Consider the following 18,759-nt stretch of genomic DNA (forward strand, 5'->3'; position numbering starts at 1 on the left):
ATCCTTAGAGAAAGCCGTAGTCAAGTTGCCGGTGGAATTGGCCCAGGATGACAGCTGGAGAATGGAGTCAGGTAATGGGAGCGGCTTCTGGTAGTACTGCGTGAAAAAGCTACGGTGGGTGGTCTCTGGTGGGCCAATATGTTGGCCACATGAAATAGAAACTGTAGCAGGGCAAGAAAGTTCTAGGATCCCACAGATCTTGTTCCTCGGGGCCCTCACTTGCAGCGGCAGGCGGAAGGGACCGTAGTTGGAGCAGAGTACTACCTCTGAGCTTGAACCATTGACTGTAGCTACCCTCCCCCTCCCTGCCACTGTCCAAGGAGTGGAAAGAAGCACAGACTTGTTACTCTGGCATCCTGACAGAGTGGCATCAGAGTGGGGCTCTGCCACAGCACAGGTTATACCTGACACCATACAGAGGTGATGTGCCAGAATGATGCTAAAGACAGGGTGTGATGCCATAGGAGCCACTCGATACCTAAGAGACCTCAGTGAGTAACGGCGGTCACTTTAGGGATACCAGGGTATCCCTAAATGTTGTCAATTTAATAACATGGTAATGGCAATTACATCGAGGCTTTGCTAGATCGTTAAGCTAACAATGTGGATTTTTTTAAAAGGGGAATTTCTAAATAGTGTTGCTGTGGAAGAGATGCAAGGCTTATCTTTTATAGAACACATCAAAAAACACATTAGAAAAATGTTAAACATAGTTTTTAAAGTGACTGATTATGTTTGGCTCCTTTGTTATGGTATAGAACAAGACTTAGCAAACTTTTTGTATAATGCCAGATCATAGGTATTTTAGGCTTTGCAGGGCAGATGATAAGTGACAAATGTTAGTAGATAAAATTTGGGATATAATAATGGTGGAATATATGTATATATAATGCTTTTAGCTTAAAAAAACTTTATTTGAATGTGTTTTCTGCCTAAATGTGTGTCTGGACACCATGTGAATGTTGGATCCCCTGAGATCTGAGTTACAGACAGTTGTGAGTTGCCGTGTGTGTACTGAGAATTAATCTCAGGTCTTCTGGAAGAGCAACCAGTGCTCTTAGTCCCTGATCCATCTTTCCAGCCCCCAGTGAAATATATTTTTAACCTAGAAATACTATTAAGAACAGAATTCTTTGAGGGAAGTGCTGTTTTGCTTAATTGAGGTTTAGAGTTACTATTTTCTATCATCAAAATTGATTCCAAATGTTCTTTGGTTAATGAGATTTGTATCTATTTTAACCTATAGAAAACTCTGAAAATATTTTTTTCACACAGAATGTTACTTCCAAATATTGATAATCCATGAACACAGTTTTCTAAATACTAATTATTTTGTTGCATTTTATTGTGTGTGTCCGTGTGTGTCCATGTGTGTGTGTGTGTGTGTGTGTGTGTGTGTGTGTGTGTGGTTGTATGCACGGTATATAAATGATTGTGGAAGTCAGACAACAACTATTGGGAGTTGATTCTCTCCTCCCAGTGTGCGGGGTCTGGGGATTTAGCATAGACTATCAGGCTTACTTATGGAACCATCTGAAAGGCCATACATTCTGATTTTGATTTTAAGAAGTGTAAACATTTTTTTTCACAATGGTCTTAGATTTACAGAAAGGTTGCAAAGTCTGGTGTAGTGACTCACACCTTTAGTCCTAGTTCTTGAGAAGCAGATCTTTGAGTTTGAGGCCAGCCTGATCTACATAGCAGATTCTAGGAGAGCCAGGGATACATATAACAATACCCTGTCTCAAAACAGATGTTGCAAAGATAGTACAGAATTCCCACATATTTTCCACCTAGTTTCACCTTTTCTCCCTATTTTAACAATTTGATTGTAATAACTTATGTACCATGAAATTCAGCTAGGGCTAGGGATACCCAATAGTAGAACATTTGCCTCACTTACACAAGGCCTTAGGTTCAAGCCTCAGCACTGAAACAAAACAAAGCTAAACTAAATACGATAAAATACACTTATTTAAATATGTAATTAATCAATTAGTAGTTTATTAGTAGTAAATTAATCAATTAGTAGTAGATTATTAGTAAGGTTTCAGGTTTATGTAGCTATCACAACAAATCAGTTGTGGAATGTTTTGATCCTCCTAGTAAGAACTTATACCCATTTTCTGATCACCTTCATCTCCTGCCCAAGCAGCCACTAATGTACTCTTTGTCTATATAAATTTGCCCATACTGAACATTACGCTTAAATGAAATCAGGTAATATGTGGTCTTTTGGGTCTGGTTTCTTTCACTCACCATAATAGTTTTGAGACATAACCATATTGTTGCGCATGCAAGTACTTACTTTTGTTGCCTAATAATATTACAGTTTATGGGTAATACATTTTTGGTATCTACTCACAAACTGATAGAAATGTAGTGTTTTTTTCCCCCAGTTGTGGGCTATTATGACTAATGCTGTTTAGAAAATGATGTGTACATCTTTATGTGGACATGTGTTTTCTTCTTTTGTTGTAGTTACCTGAAACTGGATTTCTTGGGTAATAGGACAATTTATGTTTACCGCTTTAAGAAATTACACAACTTTTTCCCAAAGCAGCTGAAGCATTCTGTGTATAAGGCTTCTCATTGCAGCACATCCTTATGCACATTTGTTCACTACTGGGCTCTTCTTGTTCTTTTTTTTTTTTCCAGAATCTTTTTATGAGGCCTAGGATGACTTTAAACTCACAAGCCTCCTGCCTCAACCTCCCAAATGCCGGAATTTTAGCTGTGTGTCTTGCCCTTTACAACTATAGCCATTTAAATTGCTATGAAATACTATAATTTCAATGTTTATTTTCATAGTGGCTAGGGCTAGTAAACATGTTTTTACATGGTTATAAGCTGTTGGTGTATCTTTTATACACAAAGATCTGCTTCTGTGGTTATTCTTTTTTTCTATTTTAACATTAGGCTGTTGTTTAATTGATAAGTTGTAACAGTTTCCATAGTCTAAATCCAAATCCCTGTCACATATATAATGTGCAAATACCTCCAATGCATAGTTTGTCTTTTCCCCCTTTGCTTTGTTTTATTTTTGTTTGTTTTATTTTGGTTTTGGAGATATGGTCCGACTGTGTATCGCAAGCTAGTCTCGAACTTGCAGTTCTCCTGCTTCTGCCTCCGGAGTTGCATTACAGGGTGTGGGCCGCAGTGCTCAGCTTTTTCTTTGCCACAACCATATGTGTTTGGAAGGGAAAGGTTTTGATTTTTTTTTTCAAGACAAGGTCTCATTATGTAGTTTATTCTCGTCTGCAGGCCTGCAAGTCACTGTGTAGCACAGGCTTCCACATGTTCTTCATGGAGCCAGTCACCAGGCCTCACCCATATTTTGATATTTGACAAATTCAAATTTATCTCCCCCCTGCCTTTTGGCTGTTGTACCTAGCTAAGAGTGTAGTAAAATCTAATATTTCTGTGATTTTTTTTCTCATGTTTTACTCTGGAAATTTTGTTTTCTCTTTTGTATTTAAGACTCTGGTTCATTTTGAGTTAGCTAAGATCATTTTTTTTCACATGTTCCAGCAGCATGTGCTGATTTGGAATTTTAGTGCATTTTTCTATAATGATCATAATGGATAAGCACACATTGGTCTATTTTAATCCACTGTTCTCCCACACTTTGTTCCAGGTTCATTGGTTTACCTGTGGACAGTGTCCTATTCAAGACAGTGTGAACCAGATGGTGTTTATGTCTCTTTAGAAGCTTGTGAAAGTTTCCTCAGATTTTGCCTCTTCTGATGATCTTGGTAGTTTTGAAATGTACTTGCTAAGGATTTTGTAGTTTTTCAAAGGTCTGTTTTTCTTATGATTGGGCTGGGGTACAGGAGCATAGGATTTTAACTGAGCATATTTGTGGCTTGATATATTTGCTTTGGGAGATGCCATGACTTTGCAGGTTAGTCACTTCCAAGTGAAGGTTAGGCGAAAGCTCTTCAACCTTACAGGGAAATGGATCTTAGACTACAGAAGTAACCTTTCCACTTGTCTTAAATGTCTAATTCTACAGCTGAAATTGCAGTGTGAACTCAAGAAAATATATGTTGTCAATTTGTGTGTGACTGAAGATACTGTTTCCAGTTTAACTTTTCTAATGAGGCAGCTATATTATGGTATAATTTGTATACAATGAATCTCATTGTATTCAGGTATTAAATCAATTTCAGTGTACTTGGCTATAAACACATACTGTTGTGTAACCAACACGAAAGTCAAGATATGAGATATTCCACACTTAAATTTTCCCATGCTCCTTTGCGGTTGCTCCTATTCCCCAGTTACTATCCTTGATAACTACTACTTGAATTACTCGTGCAATTTTTCTTGTAATATTTAAGCACACAATTTGATGAATATCAGGATTTACAGTTACTACCACCAAAAGCTTGTTTTAAATACCTATATTTCCTAAAAAGGAAGGATTGTATCTATCGTGAGCCACTCTTCCTTCTGTGGCTCTTGCACACATATTTATGAGCACTAATACAAATCAGAAAATAAAAATAGATGGTCTCTTTTGGCTTGCCATTTTAACTTAGTATAAACATTTAAAATGTATCAAAATCATAGATAATCACTGCATTCATTTTTATGATTGAATAATAGTCTATCTTATGACAATAACACACTTTGTTTATTCATTCATCAGTTTTTTGCCACTAATTATTACCTTTTGTTTCTTCTAAATATAGCTGCTATATTTTGTGTGTAAGTTTTTTGTTCATGGAATGTACTTCTATTTCTCTTTTATACATATTTAGGAGTGGAATTTCTGGATCCATTAAACTCCATTTAACAGTTTTAGGAAGTGTCAGGATATCCCAAAGTGGTTTACTATTTTATCTTCCTATAATAATAGTACATTTGGATTAAAACTGTTTTTACAATCAACTAAACTTATCAATATATTTCTTTTTATTATGCCCAGTATAGTAGATATGAAGTATCATTCTCTTATTTTGATTTGTCCCAGCACCAGAAGTCTATAAAGCATCCTGGCCTCCATAATAGCTCAAACAGTATTAGGTATTAAAATAACTTCACACCAATTTCACTTAGAATTTTGTTTTATACCTTCAGGTTGGATTAAGACAAATTATCGAGTCCACAGTAAAAGCTAATTTACCAAGCCAGTCAGTGTTCAGCAATTGTGGTTTAAGGTGGTTTTCATCCTGTTTCAAAACCTTAAAGTCATTTTTATTTTTCTTTCCACAAAAAGGCAAGATGAACTGACCTTAGCCTTGTAGCTATAGTTTGCTAATGACCAGTGTAGATCTATCAATATTTATCCAGTTTATTTTGAAGGTAGATTAGACCTGTTGTAGTCACAAAGGGATTGGTACTCTGACATTTTGCTATAATAATTCATCAAGGAATGCCATGTAATTGCTAGAAATGGCTTAGAAAAAACCAGCACCCAGCATGTCTCACACTGAGTGATTTGTGTGCATTTTTATGGACAGTATATGTTTTATTTTATTTGGTAGATGTGGTGGTGAGCTTTGAATTCTGAGTCCCTTGACACTAATGAAGAGCTCCTTCTTTAAGTCTTGAAAGATGATAAATATATCTTACAAGAAAAGGTAGTGTCTTTCGTGGTGCTGGCCTCAATTTATGGAGGAACAATGCAATTGCTGTTTATGTCCATCTTGGGACAAAGGGGCCCTTTTAGGGTCTGACTTCTTTGCTACTCATGTGATTGAATGTTCCCGATTGCCTTCTCTGTTGGTCACATAGATTCTCGGTCCTAGAACAAGCAAACTAGACTTCTAGACTTAAAGCATATGCTAAGCATTAGCATGTAAGGAACAGAAGTATCAGATACTATGTCTCAGGCAATCCATATAATAACCCTTTGAGGTAGGGACAAGGACCTTGCCATTTTTAAATAAAAATTTAAACAAACAAATACAGGATGGTAGAAGTAAAATAGCATGGCTAGTAAAAGTTGGATGTACAAGTTGAAACAATTTTACTCCAAAACTCTAGCATGTGAATCCTGTAACATACTGTTAACAATTGTTGAAGTTAGAGTTATGTGTAAATGCAAACCCCAAGTAATGCAATAGCAATTCCTCTCAGAGAGCTTTGGGCTGTACCTGCGTGACTGTGGGAAAATGCCACGAGTTTTGCAGTGTACAGCAGAATTCTCTGTATTTATACTGTTCTGCTATGGTGCTGCTAGGCACACAGGGCTAGTTAGCACTTAAAATGTGTTTTGGAATTGCTTTTTACATTTTGTTTAATTTAAAATTAAATCGCCTCATATTGCTAGTTTTTGCCATTATAGGTTGTGTGAAGAGAGATAATTATCCCTCATTTGTTTCTTTCTAGTTATCACCAAAGAGTGTACTCAATGTAATTATGCTTTCGGTGGTAAAGGTGATAAACCAGTGCTACACAACTTTGGAAGAGCACATAGGGAGCGAATACATACAATTCAGCTAACTGCCCGACAGCTACAGGCATAGGTTTTGACTTGTTTGGCACAAAGTTCCTCATTCTTACTACTTCCTAACTAAGGCCTGGATAAGGAACCCAAGCTCTTTGCAGTTGCCTTGTCACTTTTTAGAGATGTAATTTATGTGTCTTATTGCCATTATTTCACAGGGGCCACTTATTGAGTTTTAGACGAGATATTTTAATATGTGTTTTGATGCCCCTATTAAAACATCCTGCTATTTTTATGTCACTGATATATTCAAAGCATTCCCATTTAAAATCTATTTCATTATAAAGCCGACATACTGTCATAGCAATTTTGATTCAGCATTTTTATTTGTTACTCCCAATTTTAGCAGACTTTTGTTTCTAGCTCATTTACTTTATAAGACATTTCCTTATTTTTTTTCAAACAATAAAAGAATCACAACAAATTAAAAGAACACAAAAGGGCTCTCTTTACCCTTAATTAGGTTTACCTCATTCTCTACACTGTACAGAGTCATACTACAGTATCAGACGAGATCGGGCACATTCAGGTCTGGCCATAGACTATACAATACAATATCAACACTCGGAAATTGATATTGGAATGTTGTTAGGATAGGAAATGTCCTTCTACCAAGGTTCATGTATTGATGACTTGATCCCTAGTTGTTAGCACTGTTGAAGGGTGATCAGATCCTGAGAATTAATTCATTAGATGAGTTCATACTAAACAAGCTGTTAGGAAGTGGGGCCTGGTCGGAAGAAATAGGTCACAGAGACATATGCTTTTGGAAGCCTTATCTCTGCCTCTTCCTGTTTATCCTTTGGTTTTTGGTTGCTATGAGGTGAGAATCTTTCCTCTGTTGTGACCTTACATGATCTCAGTTGGGTCTTACCTTAGGCCCATAACAATAGAGCCAGCCAACCGTGAGCTGAAACCGCTGAAATTGGGAGCTAAGGTCAACTGTCTTTTATGTTTTTTTCTCTCCCATGTGTGAATAGCTTCTAGCTGTATATGTGTGTGTGGGGGGGATGTGCATTCATATATGTGTGCATTCATATGTGGGGTATATAGATATGTATATGTTCATATTCAGGTATGTGTAGGTACACACGCATGCATGTGTATGCCTATGTGAAGGCCAGAGGACACTGTCAGTGGTTTTCTGTTTCTCCCACCCTGAGTTTTTTAAGACAGGTGCCTTATTGTCCTGGAGCTCATCAGTTTGGCTAGGCTAGCTGGCCACTGAGTTACAGGGATCTGTCTGACTCGTTAGCACTGGGATGACTGATAGGGATCACCAAGCCCAGCTTTTTAGGTAGGTGCTGGGGGATCTGAACTCAGGTCCTCATGCTTGCCTGACTGAGCCATCTCTCCAGTCACTCCATGTTATTTTCACATGCATAGATCTGTTTAACTAATACTACAAGCAGGAATTATTTTGTCAGTGTAGACCTCTTTCCTATAATAACCTTCTATAGTTATAGCCACCACGTATCTGGAACATGCACGTCCCCTGACAGCTGCTGCTTTTTCTTCTTTACTGTCATTATATCTGAATGTTATGTATTTCGAGATGTATTTTGTGACTTATCTTGAGACTTTATTTAGCTAATGGATTATTTAGAGGTAAGATACTTACATTCTAACTGTTTGGAAGTGTTTTCTTTGGTCCCATTGTTGTCAGAGAAACATTCTGCATGATTTCAAACATTTCGTATTTGTTCATGTGTGCTTCATGACTCAGGATATGGACTTTCTGTGTGAAAGTCTCTCAGGAATTTGAAAAATGTATATTCTGCAGTTATGTAGACTTTTCTGTGTATCCTAATCATATCTTGTTGGTTTATCATGTCGTTCATATATTTTGCTAAGTGTTAGAGGTTTTTATGGTAATTAGCTTTAGTCATTTCGCAATGTTTACATATGTCAAAACATATTTTATATCATACATGTAAAGCATGTGTGCCTGTCAACTTAAAAATAAATTACTTTTTTAAAGTGTGGGATTTTTTAACTAATTATATTTTGTATATTTCTTAAACAACACACTGTTTTCTTCTCCATCTAGAACTCTAATTGCATGGACATTTAATTTACTTTTATGATTTCATATGTCCCTAAATTGCTGTTTACTTTTTCCATTTTTTTCTTTGTTGCTCATATTGAATCCTTTCTATCATTCTATCATTGATTTACATGACTTATCCTCATCATTTTATTTTGTTCTATTGATGCCATCCATCTTCAATTTTGATTATTGTATTTCTCCATTGTAAAAAAAATGTTACCCAGGAGATGGCGGTGCCTGGTCTATAGAGTTTCTCCTAGTATATCCAGGGTTACACAGAGGAACCCTGTCTCAAAACAAAGCAGAGTAAAACAAAAAAGTTGCTTCTTTTTTGTACTTTTTATTTCTGTACTAAGACTTTCCATCTTTCAAAATTATTTCTGCAGTGTTGAGAATTGCTTGTCTGAAGCATTTTAAGAAGGGTGCTTTAAAAATTGTTGTTGAATAATTACAATATATATGTCATCTCCGTGTTAGTATCTGTTAAATGCCTTTTCTCACTCAAGTTATGTTCCTAGATTTTTGTATAATGAATAATTTTATATTTTATCCTTAAATCATTATGTTGTGACTCTGGATCATATTTCTTTTTTTTTTTATAAGAGGAATCATATACATTCTGTTCTCTTTTTTCCTCTTCTTTTTTTACTGAATATTTTCTGCATTTACATTTCAGATGTTATTCCCTTTCTGCCAATCCCATTCCCCCTCCCCTTCCCATTGACTCCATGAAGGTGCTCTCTCTCCCAACCACCCTCTCCTACCTCAGCACCTTGGCATTCCCCTACACTGGGAGAAGGAGCCTCCACTGGACCAAAGGCCTCTCATCCCATAGATTCCAGAGAAGGCTATCCTCTGCTGCATGTGCAACTGGAGCCATGGTCTCTTGATGTGAACTCATTGGTTGGTGTTTAGTTACTGGGAGCTGTGGTGGGTTTAGTTATTTGATAATTTTGTTCTTCCCATGGGGTTGCAAACCCTTTCATCTCCTTAAGTCCTTTCTCTAGCTCCTTCATTGGGGTCCTCGTATTTAGTCAAATAGCTGCAAGCATCCTCCTCTGTGTAAGTATGGTTCTGGCAGAGCCTCTGAGGAGGCATCCATATCATATTTCTGCCAGTAACCACTACTTGGCATCAACAATAGTGCTTGGGTTTAGTGGCTGCATATGGGATGGATCCCCAGGTGAGGCAGTTTTTGGTTGATCTTTTCTCTAATCCCTGTTCATCTATTTGTCCCATCATTTCCTTCCATGATTGTTTTTTTCTCCCTTCTAAGAAAAACTGAGGCATCCACATTCTGGCCTTCCTTCTTTTTGAGCTACATAAGTTCTGTGAATTGTTTCTTGGGTATTCCGAGCTTTTGGGTTAGTATCCACTTACCAGTGAGTACATACCATGAGGGTTCTTTTGAGACTGGGTTACCTCACTCAGAATGAAAGCTTCAAGTTCCATCCATTTGCCTCGGAATTTCATGAAGTTGTTGTTTTTAATAGCTGAGCAGTACTCCATTGTGTAAATGTACCACATTTTCTGTACCTATTCCTCTGCTGAAGGACATCTGGGTTCTTTCCAGCTTCTGGTTATTATAAATAAGGCTGCTATGAACATGGTGAAACATGTGTCCTTGTTAGATGTTGGAGCTTCTTTTGGGTATATGCCTAGGAGTGGTATAGCTTATGTCTAGTTTTCTGAGGAACCATCAGACTGATTTCCAGAGTGGTTGTACCAGTTTACAACCCAACCAACAGTGGAGAAGTGTTCCTCTTTCTACACATCCTCACCAGCATCTGCTGCAACTGAATTTTTGATCTTGGCCAATCTGACTGGTATGAGGTGGAATCTCAGGGTTGTTTTGATTTGCATTTCCCTGATGACTAGGGATGTTGAATATTTTTTTAGGTGCCTCTCAGCCATTCTATATTCATCAGTTGAGAATTCTTTGTTTAGCTCTGTACTTCATTTTTTAATCGTATTATTTGATTCTCTAGAGTCTAACTTTTTGAGTTGTTTGTATATATTAAATATTAGACCTCTATCAGATGTAGGATTGATAAAGATCTTTTCCCAGTCTGTTGGTTGCCATTTTGTCTGGATCATATTTCATACTCCTATCTTAACCAGCCTACTTTCACACCACTATAGTGGGGAGAAGACAGTGATAGGAGTTAAGTTCTCCCTTCGTGATCCATTTATATTCAGTGTAGGATTAGGGATGCCATTATTACAAGGCAGGGGTGAATTGTAAGGCCTCCACTGCTACTATACTGATATTAGAAGGAAGGTCTCCACTACCCTTATATACTGGAAGATTTACTGATATCTAGCGTGGGTTAAAGTACAAGGTCTTCATTCTGTCTTTCTAAAACCACCCCAGGGAGATGGGTAAGGTAGTGTGTAATTAAAGCCAGATGAAGGTAAAAATCTAGTCACCCCATTTTGTTGATGCAAATTGGGATGAAATTTCTATTGTATTTGATTGGATAATTATTGTCTACTAAGTTTTCTTTATAGGCTGTCACTTTCCTGCTTCTTTGGCTAGAGATAGCTTTTTGGAAGGTCATTTGGCATGTGTACGTGCCTGCATGGTTGAGTTGATGACTACTCTGTCACAAGGTTCAGCATGTATTACTAAATCAGCAAACCCATGGCAGTCAGTTCTAAGTTATTACTTAGGCCCTAAGGCCCCTAGCAACCAGAATACCTTGTACTTTCTACCTCTCAGAGATTTCAGAGAGATGAATACACTTATTTACAACACCCTGTGGTTTTATCTGTAAGAGGAACAGGGAAAAGTGAATCCATTCCATGTTTTATTGGAATCAGGATATGTAAGTGGTTGCTAAAGAAAACATTGATGTTGTGTTAATTATAGTCTCTCTCCCAGTGAAAAGTTAAGAGTAGATAAAATCATTCTGACCCTCATTCCTAGTCTCTGACAAACACAAGTCTGTTTTGTTCCAGCTAGCTCGAATGCTTAGATCTTTAGATATCTCATACAAGGGATAAAAACGTAGTCTTTATCTTTTTATGACATATACATTGTGTGTGTGTGTGTGTGTGTGTGTGTGTGCGCGCGCGCGTTTCTGCAGGTGTGTGGGCCTGAAGCCATTATTGGTTATCCTTCCTCAGTGGTTCTCCACCTTTATTTTTTCAGACAAGGTCTCTAACTCAATTTGAAGCTCACAGGTTTGGCTAGACTGTCTGGCCAGTGAGATGTAGGAGGTATAGGATTCCATCTCTGCCCCTCCCCAAGGCTGAGGTTATAGACACATGCCACTCTGCTTGGCTTTGAACATGGGTTCTGAGGATCAAACCTAAGGTTTTCTTGGTATGTGTTAGGCACTTTACCAGCAGATCCATTTCCCTAGACCTACACTTAGATGTTATGATTGTTTTTGACTCTTGTTTCTTTTTGCTGTTTTCAACCTACATTTGTAAAATTAGTCCCCATCTCTTATCTAGATAGGCTCTACAATGAGCTTCTTCAGTGTTAAGGGGATCTTGGGATGGTCTGAATTTACTGTCTTCAGGCCACTTACTTTGGTTATCTACAATCTTCACTTCATTATGGAACCGAGAAGTAAGTCATCAGGAAATAAGCCCCTGGGCCCCTAAAACCAGTTTATTCTATTTTTTCCCCTTCTTTTAGCCTCCTCCTACTACAGGGCTATCCAATTGGAGGCTGTCTCATAGGGCTGCTGAAATGGTGACAGGAAGCTTTCTGAGGTAATTCTAGCCTGTATCACTTCCTTTCCTCACAGAGAGAAACTCTAAAATGTGAAATAAGAAAAGGCACATTCTATTTGAGACACCAAAAAAGGACACTTGTGGTACTGACAGGGTGCAGAGTGAGGGACATTTTAAAATTGCATTATAGAGGTCATGGGAGATAGTGAAGACTAGAAATGGGAATGGCCCTCAGAGGCAGTTACTGTGGAATTCAGACCGCTAGGGTCTCTCTGGTTCTATGTACTATCTGGGTAGTGCTGAGGTGGTGCCAAGCTCCTGTGTGAAATTAATATGATGGTTGTGTTTGTTGCATGGCTAAATAAACATTGAAAACTCATAAGTGGGGAAAGCAATCAAGGAAGTTATTAATTGCATTCCCTTTTATGCATGAATTTTTAGTATTTATGGTGTAATTGTTTCACCATCTCAGACGTTAAATTTTGAGTCTTGCTGACCCTGACTCAATTGAAATGCAAGGTATGTGTTCCAAACTCTGAAATCTAAGTTGAGTTTCCATTGGCCACACACAGGCACAAGTATTTAGTTTGAGCATTTTATAATTTCTTCAACATTATGTGATAGAGCACTTTCTTATTAGTTTTCTTATTAGATGTTGACTACAGAAACCAGGGTTGGGGGAAGTATTATCAACATTTATGAAGCAGTAATCTCAAAATTTCTAAGAGTGGCCCAAGATGTCATGACTATAACAGGCAGACCAAAAATAGAATCTAGCTCTTTGGCTTCCTGGGTCAGTCTACTCTATTTTCATTCTGTAAGATTTAGGGAGCAAATTTGTTTAATACATACACTTTAGCACTTTAAAATTCTAAAGACTTTGTTTCAGTAGGAATTGATTTATAAATTGGGTAGCTCCAAGCCCCAAGAGGTTTGAGCTTCATAAGTGGCATAAAAGGATGTAAGACAAAGTCAACATTTGAGTGATTGTAATGGAAAGCCCCCGGAGACCAGTGATCATTTCTAATGAGTAAATTTCCTTAGTGACTCGGTGAAAATTAAATTTTCATTTTCCTGTTTACAGTGTTGGAGCCTGGTTTTCTGAGATACGAATAAAAAACACTGGAGCCTCAGCCCCATATACTTTTTCTGCATGTGTACATGTGGGTGTATGTGTCTGTGAGTATACATATGTGTGTACTCTTGTGTATGGAGACTAGAGGACAACCTTAGGGATCATCTTCAAACACACCATCTCCTTTGAAATAGGTTCTCTCACTGACTGGGTACTCACTCACTAGGTAGAAGCGGCTGGCCAGATCCCCAGGGATCTTCCTTTCTCTGCCTTCCCAATATTGGGATTATAATTGGAGTCTGGGGCATCAACTCAGGTCCTCTTGTTTGCAAGGCTACTTGCTTGACTGATGGAGACATCTCCTAACCCCTCTCATCAGCATTTTATTAAAGAACAAATTCAATACATTTCCTGAAAAACACCAAGTGATAGGAAAATATGTAATAAAGCCATGATTTCACAATCAAATGATGTCTACAAATATAGCTAAGGGTTTTAGAATGATATAAATGGACAGATCTCAAAATTAGATTTATAAATCGTATCTGAAGTTTCTGAGTACTTGCATTTAGATTTGATATATTATGTATACAGGGGATAGAATAAATTCATTATATTTTAATTTCTGCAATTGATAAAGGATAATGTTAATGTAATTCTTATGTCTATTACTAGTATGTTTCAGAAGTAAATCTAATATAGTAACATAGCAGTTAATTTTTTTCTTATAAAGTTTTATGTAAAATGACTAAAGGACACTTTTTATGTGAATGTATAGATTTTAATTTTTTCTTTTATTAAAAATAGATACTTTTCTCATAGAATATATCCTGATTATAGTTCCCTCCCTCTACTCCTCCCCACCCTCTCTCCAGATCCACTCCCTTTGTCTCTCCTTAGAGAAGAACAGGCTTCTACAAGATAACAAAACAGAACAAAATAAAAACAAAAATCATCACATTGTAGTTGTACAATGCAAATCAATAGAAAGAAAGAAGCCCCAAGAAAGGGCATTAGATTCAGAGACTGCACTCGTTCACACATTCAGAAATCTCATAAAAACATTAAATATATGCATAGGACTTGGTTCTCTCTCTCTCTCTCTCTCTCTCTCTCTCTCTCTCTCTCTCTCTCTCTGTGTGTGTGTGTGTGTGTGTCTTTTTCTGTGTCTCTGTCTCTGGGTGTAGTGTGGCTGTGGGGCTTTGTTTGTTCCCCTAGGCTGTGGGAGGCAGCTTCTCTGATGACTGCTAAATAAGCACTGAACTAGAATGCAGCAGAATGCCATCGGGACTCATTGTACTTACTCTTTTATTTTTTAAAGGCAAGTAGTATTTAGTTTTACCCTAGGACTCTGGGATCTGGTTTTCTAGTCACTTAAGCAGTGTTGGACATGTATTTCATCTTGTAGAGTGGGCCTAAAGTCAAATCAGACATTGGTTGGTGACTCTACCTGTTCTGTGTTACCATTGCCCTAGCATATTTTGTAGGCAGGGCAAGTTTTAGATCAAAGCGTTTGTGGCTGGGTTGTTATTTATGTTTCTTAGATCAGAGTGTTTGTGGTTGGGTTGTTATTTATGTTTCTTAGATCAAATTGTTTGTGGCTGGGTTATTATTTATGTTTCTCTTTTGATAGCCTGAAGAGTTCCTTCCCTTTCCAAAGACATTAGAAGATGAGGTGAATGTTCCATGTAGTCACAAGCTCCACCTCTTTATATTCAATGGGTTATATGTGCGTTTTCATCAGCAGTGGGGTTGTCAGTGTGTGGAATGCAACCTGTTGTCTTGGCAACAGCCTGGGTTATTTGGGGATTTCCATGGGAACCCTTTGGCCAAGGACTCAACTGGATGTAACCCAGTCTTGGTACTGGAAGCTTATTTTGGTAGCGAGAGATGGATAGTTGAGACTCCATCTCTCTTATTATTTTGAGACTTTATTAGAATTGCCTTTCTATCTATCTATCTATCTATCTATCTATCTATCTATCTATCTATCTATCTATCAGAAAGTCTTCACTGCACTGTATTTTCATACCATACTTCAAATGTCTCAGTATATTTTTAAAAGGAATCTGACTATGTAGCCAAGGCTTTCCTGGAACTTTCTTTGTAAACCAGGATATCCTTGAAGTTATGAGTAATCCAGTTTATGCTTGAATTTGTGGTAATCTTGATTCTGTTTCTCAGGTGCTGGGACTGTAGGTATGCAGTGCACTAAGTACACAAATCTTAAGTGTATAGGTCAATGAGATTTTATGTGTGTCAATACTACCAAAATCAAGATATAGTGATTTCCAGCCACTCCAACAGAGTTCTGTTTTCTCTTCCTAGTGAATATCTACTACCGAGGTAACAACTGTTTTGATTTCCACAATATATTCCTTTTGCTCAACTTAAGCTTTATTTAAGTAGAATCCCCTTGTGCTTACTCTTTGTACCTGGTTTCTTTTGCTTAACATGATATCTGTCATATCTTGTTCTTTCATTGCTGTGCGATATTCTTGTGTATGATAGATCACATTTTAAACTTCATTCTTTGTCAATAGATTTTTCTTTATTGCTAAGTTTATGATAGTATAAATTACAGCTGTTGTAAACATGTTAAACTGTATCTTCTTTTTTAAGTACAATATAATAAGCTTTAATATATAAAATAGTGCAGAACAATGATGATATACTTCAAAATTACATATTAAAATTATACAAATATTAGGATATGTTAAATCACAGATGAAAGAAATAAACATGGCTTAAAATAAAATTCTATAGAAACAACCCACAGATAAGATTTTAGACTTTTTTTAAATGTAAGAACTCTATAAGGCTATTATTTTTCCAAAGATACTAAAATCCTTTGTCTTGACTATTTATTACAATGTAAACTGTATTTTCCATTGATAAAGGCATTGGCTTCTTGGAACTAAATCTAAAAGTAGAATTGTTCTGGTATATTTAATTAAAATATTTTTTAGGAATGTCTGAAGGAAGTTTTGTTTGGATGTCTTATAAGAAGATACATTTTCTGAAGCATCATGGTTAAAGATGAAAATTTGCCATGTTTTCTTTAGGAGTTTGAGATTCTCTTCCTGGCAAATTTTGAGAATATTTTTCTTTGGCCAGTGACCTGAATCTTTCATGCTTGTGGGTAGATATTTATTTTCCTGGTGTCTGGTACATACTGTGCACATTAGGGATAAGGAGCCATTTACTTTTAAGCTCTATCTTTTTGGTATAGGGTCAAATTGCCTTTTCTTGAGCAACATGGTTCAAATAATAATAAAATAACAGTTAAACCAAGTATAATTTATAGAACTTTGCCTTGGGATCAACTTGGAATGTATCTTTAGTTTTGAAAGTGACAGCACACTTGTGATTTTATGTAATAACCAAACTTGCCTTTGGCAACTTACTTTTATATTATTTCAGTGGTAAAGAATTTTTAAACATCATATGTCTGCTGGCAACATTTTCTAATGAAGTGTTATATTGAAAGGGTATGGGGAAAATTCCTGTGGTCTGGGAGAAGGTGGAGGTGGTTGTAAATGAGCACAAAACTGGGAAAGTGCTCAAAATGAGGAAAACAGTTTCTGGAAAACACGTTACTTCTGAGGTGGTCTAACACTTAGCTACCAGAGGGACCAGAGGGAGACCACCCTTAACCATTTTCAGGACACCATCTTTAAAACCAAAACAAAACAAAAAACCACATCTTTGTCTCACTGTCTTTGCTTTTTTAATATCATTTACTCAGTGGAGAATAGTTAAAAAAACAAAAAGAAATGTTTTTTTAATGGACAATGACTTGATATACGACTTCTGTAATTTTTAAAATTTCTGTATATAGTTACAGAGGTATTCGAAATTCTTCAGAGGCTCCACGAAGACTGAGTAAAGTCCAAAAATCCTTATTAAAGCTGCCAAGATCAGCATCTTCTGGTGCTGAGTGTTTCCATAGCCTCAACACTTGCTAGTCCCTATGTGATGTCACTATTAATGCTTGCCTCTTCCTCCCCCTGTCTCTCACCCCCTCCTGCCTTTCTCCATTTCTTCTTTGACCTTTGCCCTCAGAGCTAGCTGTCAGTGTTTGGTTCAAGTCAGTCTCTCTTGTATGTAAGGTGTCCATGTTTGTGTTGTGTTCAGGTGAGTGAATGCAGGTGGTGAGTGTATACATGAGCATGCATGCATATCGAGGCCAGAGGTTGGTGACTGGTGTCTACCCCCAATCATTCTCCACTTTATTTTTTGAGGTACAGTCTCCCACTGAACCTGAACCTCACCAGTTAGCTAAGATGGCTTGCCAGTAAGTCCCAGATATCTGTCTCCACAGCCCAACACTAGAATTACATGAGCATGTCACTGCACCCGATTGTATGTGTGTGGTGCACATCTGAACTCAGGGTCTCATGCTCGTGCAACAAGCACTTTACCAACTGAGAGATCTCCTTCTGCCCTGGTTCACACTTCTTTATCCTCTAGCATCTTTTCCTTGTCCAGTTTGATGAACTCTCTTTTACTTCCATATTTTTTTTTCCCCAAAGATTCCTCTAAGCCCCAAACTGGCTTATACAAATTACATTTATGAATCCTTTGGTCCTAGTATATTTTCTAATTATATTGTATGCAAATTAACTTCTTTTTTCTCATACCATAAGGTATGCTTCATTTTCAGGGTTTATCCTAGGACTGATCACTTGGTAGGTAATGATTAAAGGTTAACATTGATGTTTAGATGAATGTATCAACCAGCATAATTTTTTACACAGGGTCTCATGCAGTTAAGGGTGACCTCAAGCTTGAAAATTAGGCAAGACTGACCAAATTCCTAATCCTTCTGATTCAATCTCCTAAATGCTGGGATTACTGTCATGTGCTACTATATCTGGCCTTTTAGACCTTTAGTGTACCTTAGTATTTTTGGTAAATATCTGATTAACCTTGTGTATGGTTCTTGTAATACCTTCTGACCAGAGCTACAGGGGTCAGATGATCACTATATAACCTGAGCTTTTACAGAGTTCGTTTTCATGTAGAGATGCTTTTGATATATTTAATACACAAGACGTCCACAAATAGGAGTAATCTAAAATACAAGGGGCTTGGTGTCATAAAGAGGATATAAATAAAGTGAGTTTAGAAGAGAGAGCTTTGTCCAATTTCTTGTTGAGAAAATTAATGGGAAAAACCAGAAGTAGCATTTGAGATGAGAAATTAAGGACAGGTAAGACAGGAAGAAACAAAGATTAAAATGTGTCATGTATTATGCACTTTATCTGTGGCCAAAGAGAGCAGATACTATGAAGTAATAATGTGCAATAGAAAGCAACTGAGTTATGGGAAGTACCTGGATGGAGAAGCATTGAATACTAAACTGACAAGTTTGTGTTTGTTTTCTTTCAGGTGGCATAGCCTTAGAAGACTGTTTTTTTTTTTTGTTTGTTTTGTTTTGTTTTTAAGCTTAGTGACATTGGCAGAGATCCTTTAAGATTAACCTAT

The 18,759-nt window shown here is 37.1% G+C and overlaps 1 protein-coding gene across 1 annotated transcript in view; it reads left to right on the plus strand.

Moving 5' to 3' along the window:
• Window positions 1-24: 24 nt before the first annotated feature.
• ATG4A (autophagy related 4A cysteine peptidase) overlaps window positions 25-18,759 on the plus strand; it is a 51,177-nt gene continuing 32,442 nt past the window's right edge. Inside the window, exon 1 of the mRNA XM_080909620.1 lies at window positions 25-71. Coding sequence (XP_080765746.1) covers window positions 62-71 — 10 coding nt within the window. The 5' untranslated portion in view covers window positions 25-61. The remainder of the gene's footprint in view (window positions 72-18,759) is intronic.

The sequence above is a fragment of the Micromys minutus genome, assembly GCF_963924665.1.
Source record: "Micromys minutus genome assembly, chromosome: X".
Taxonomy (NCBI): domain Eukaryota; kingdom Metazoa; phylum Chordata; class Mammalia; order Rodentia; family Muridae; genus Micromys; species Micromys minutus.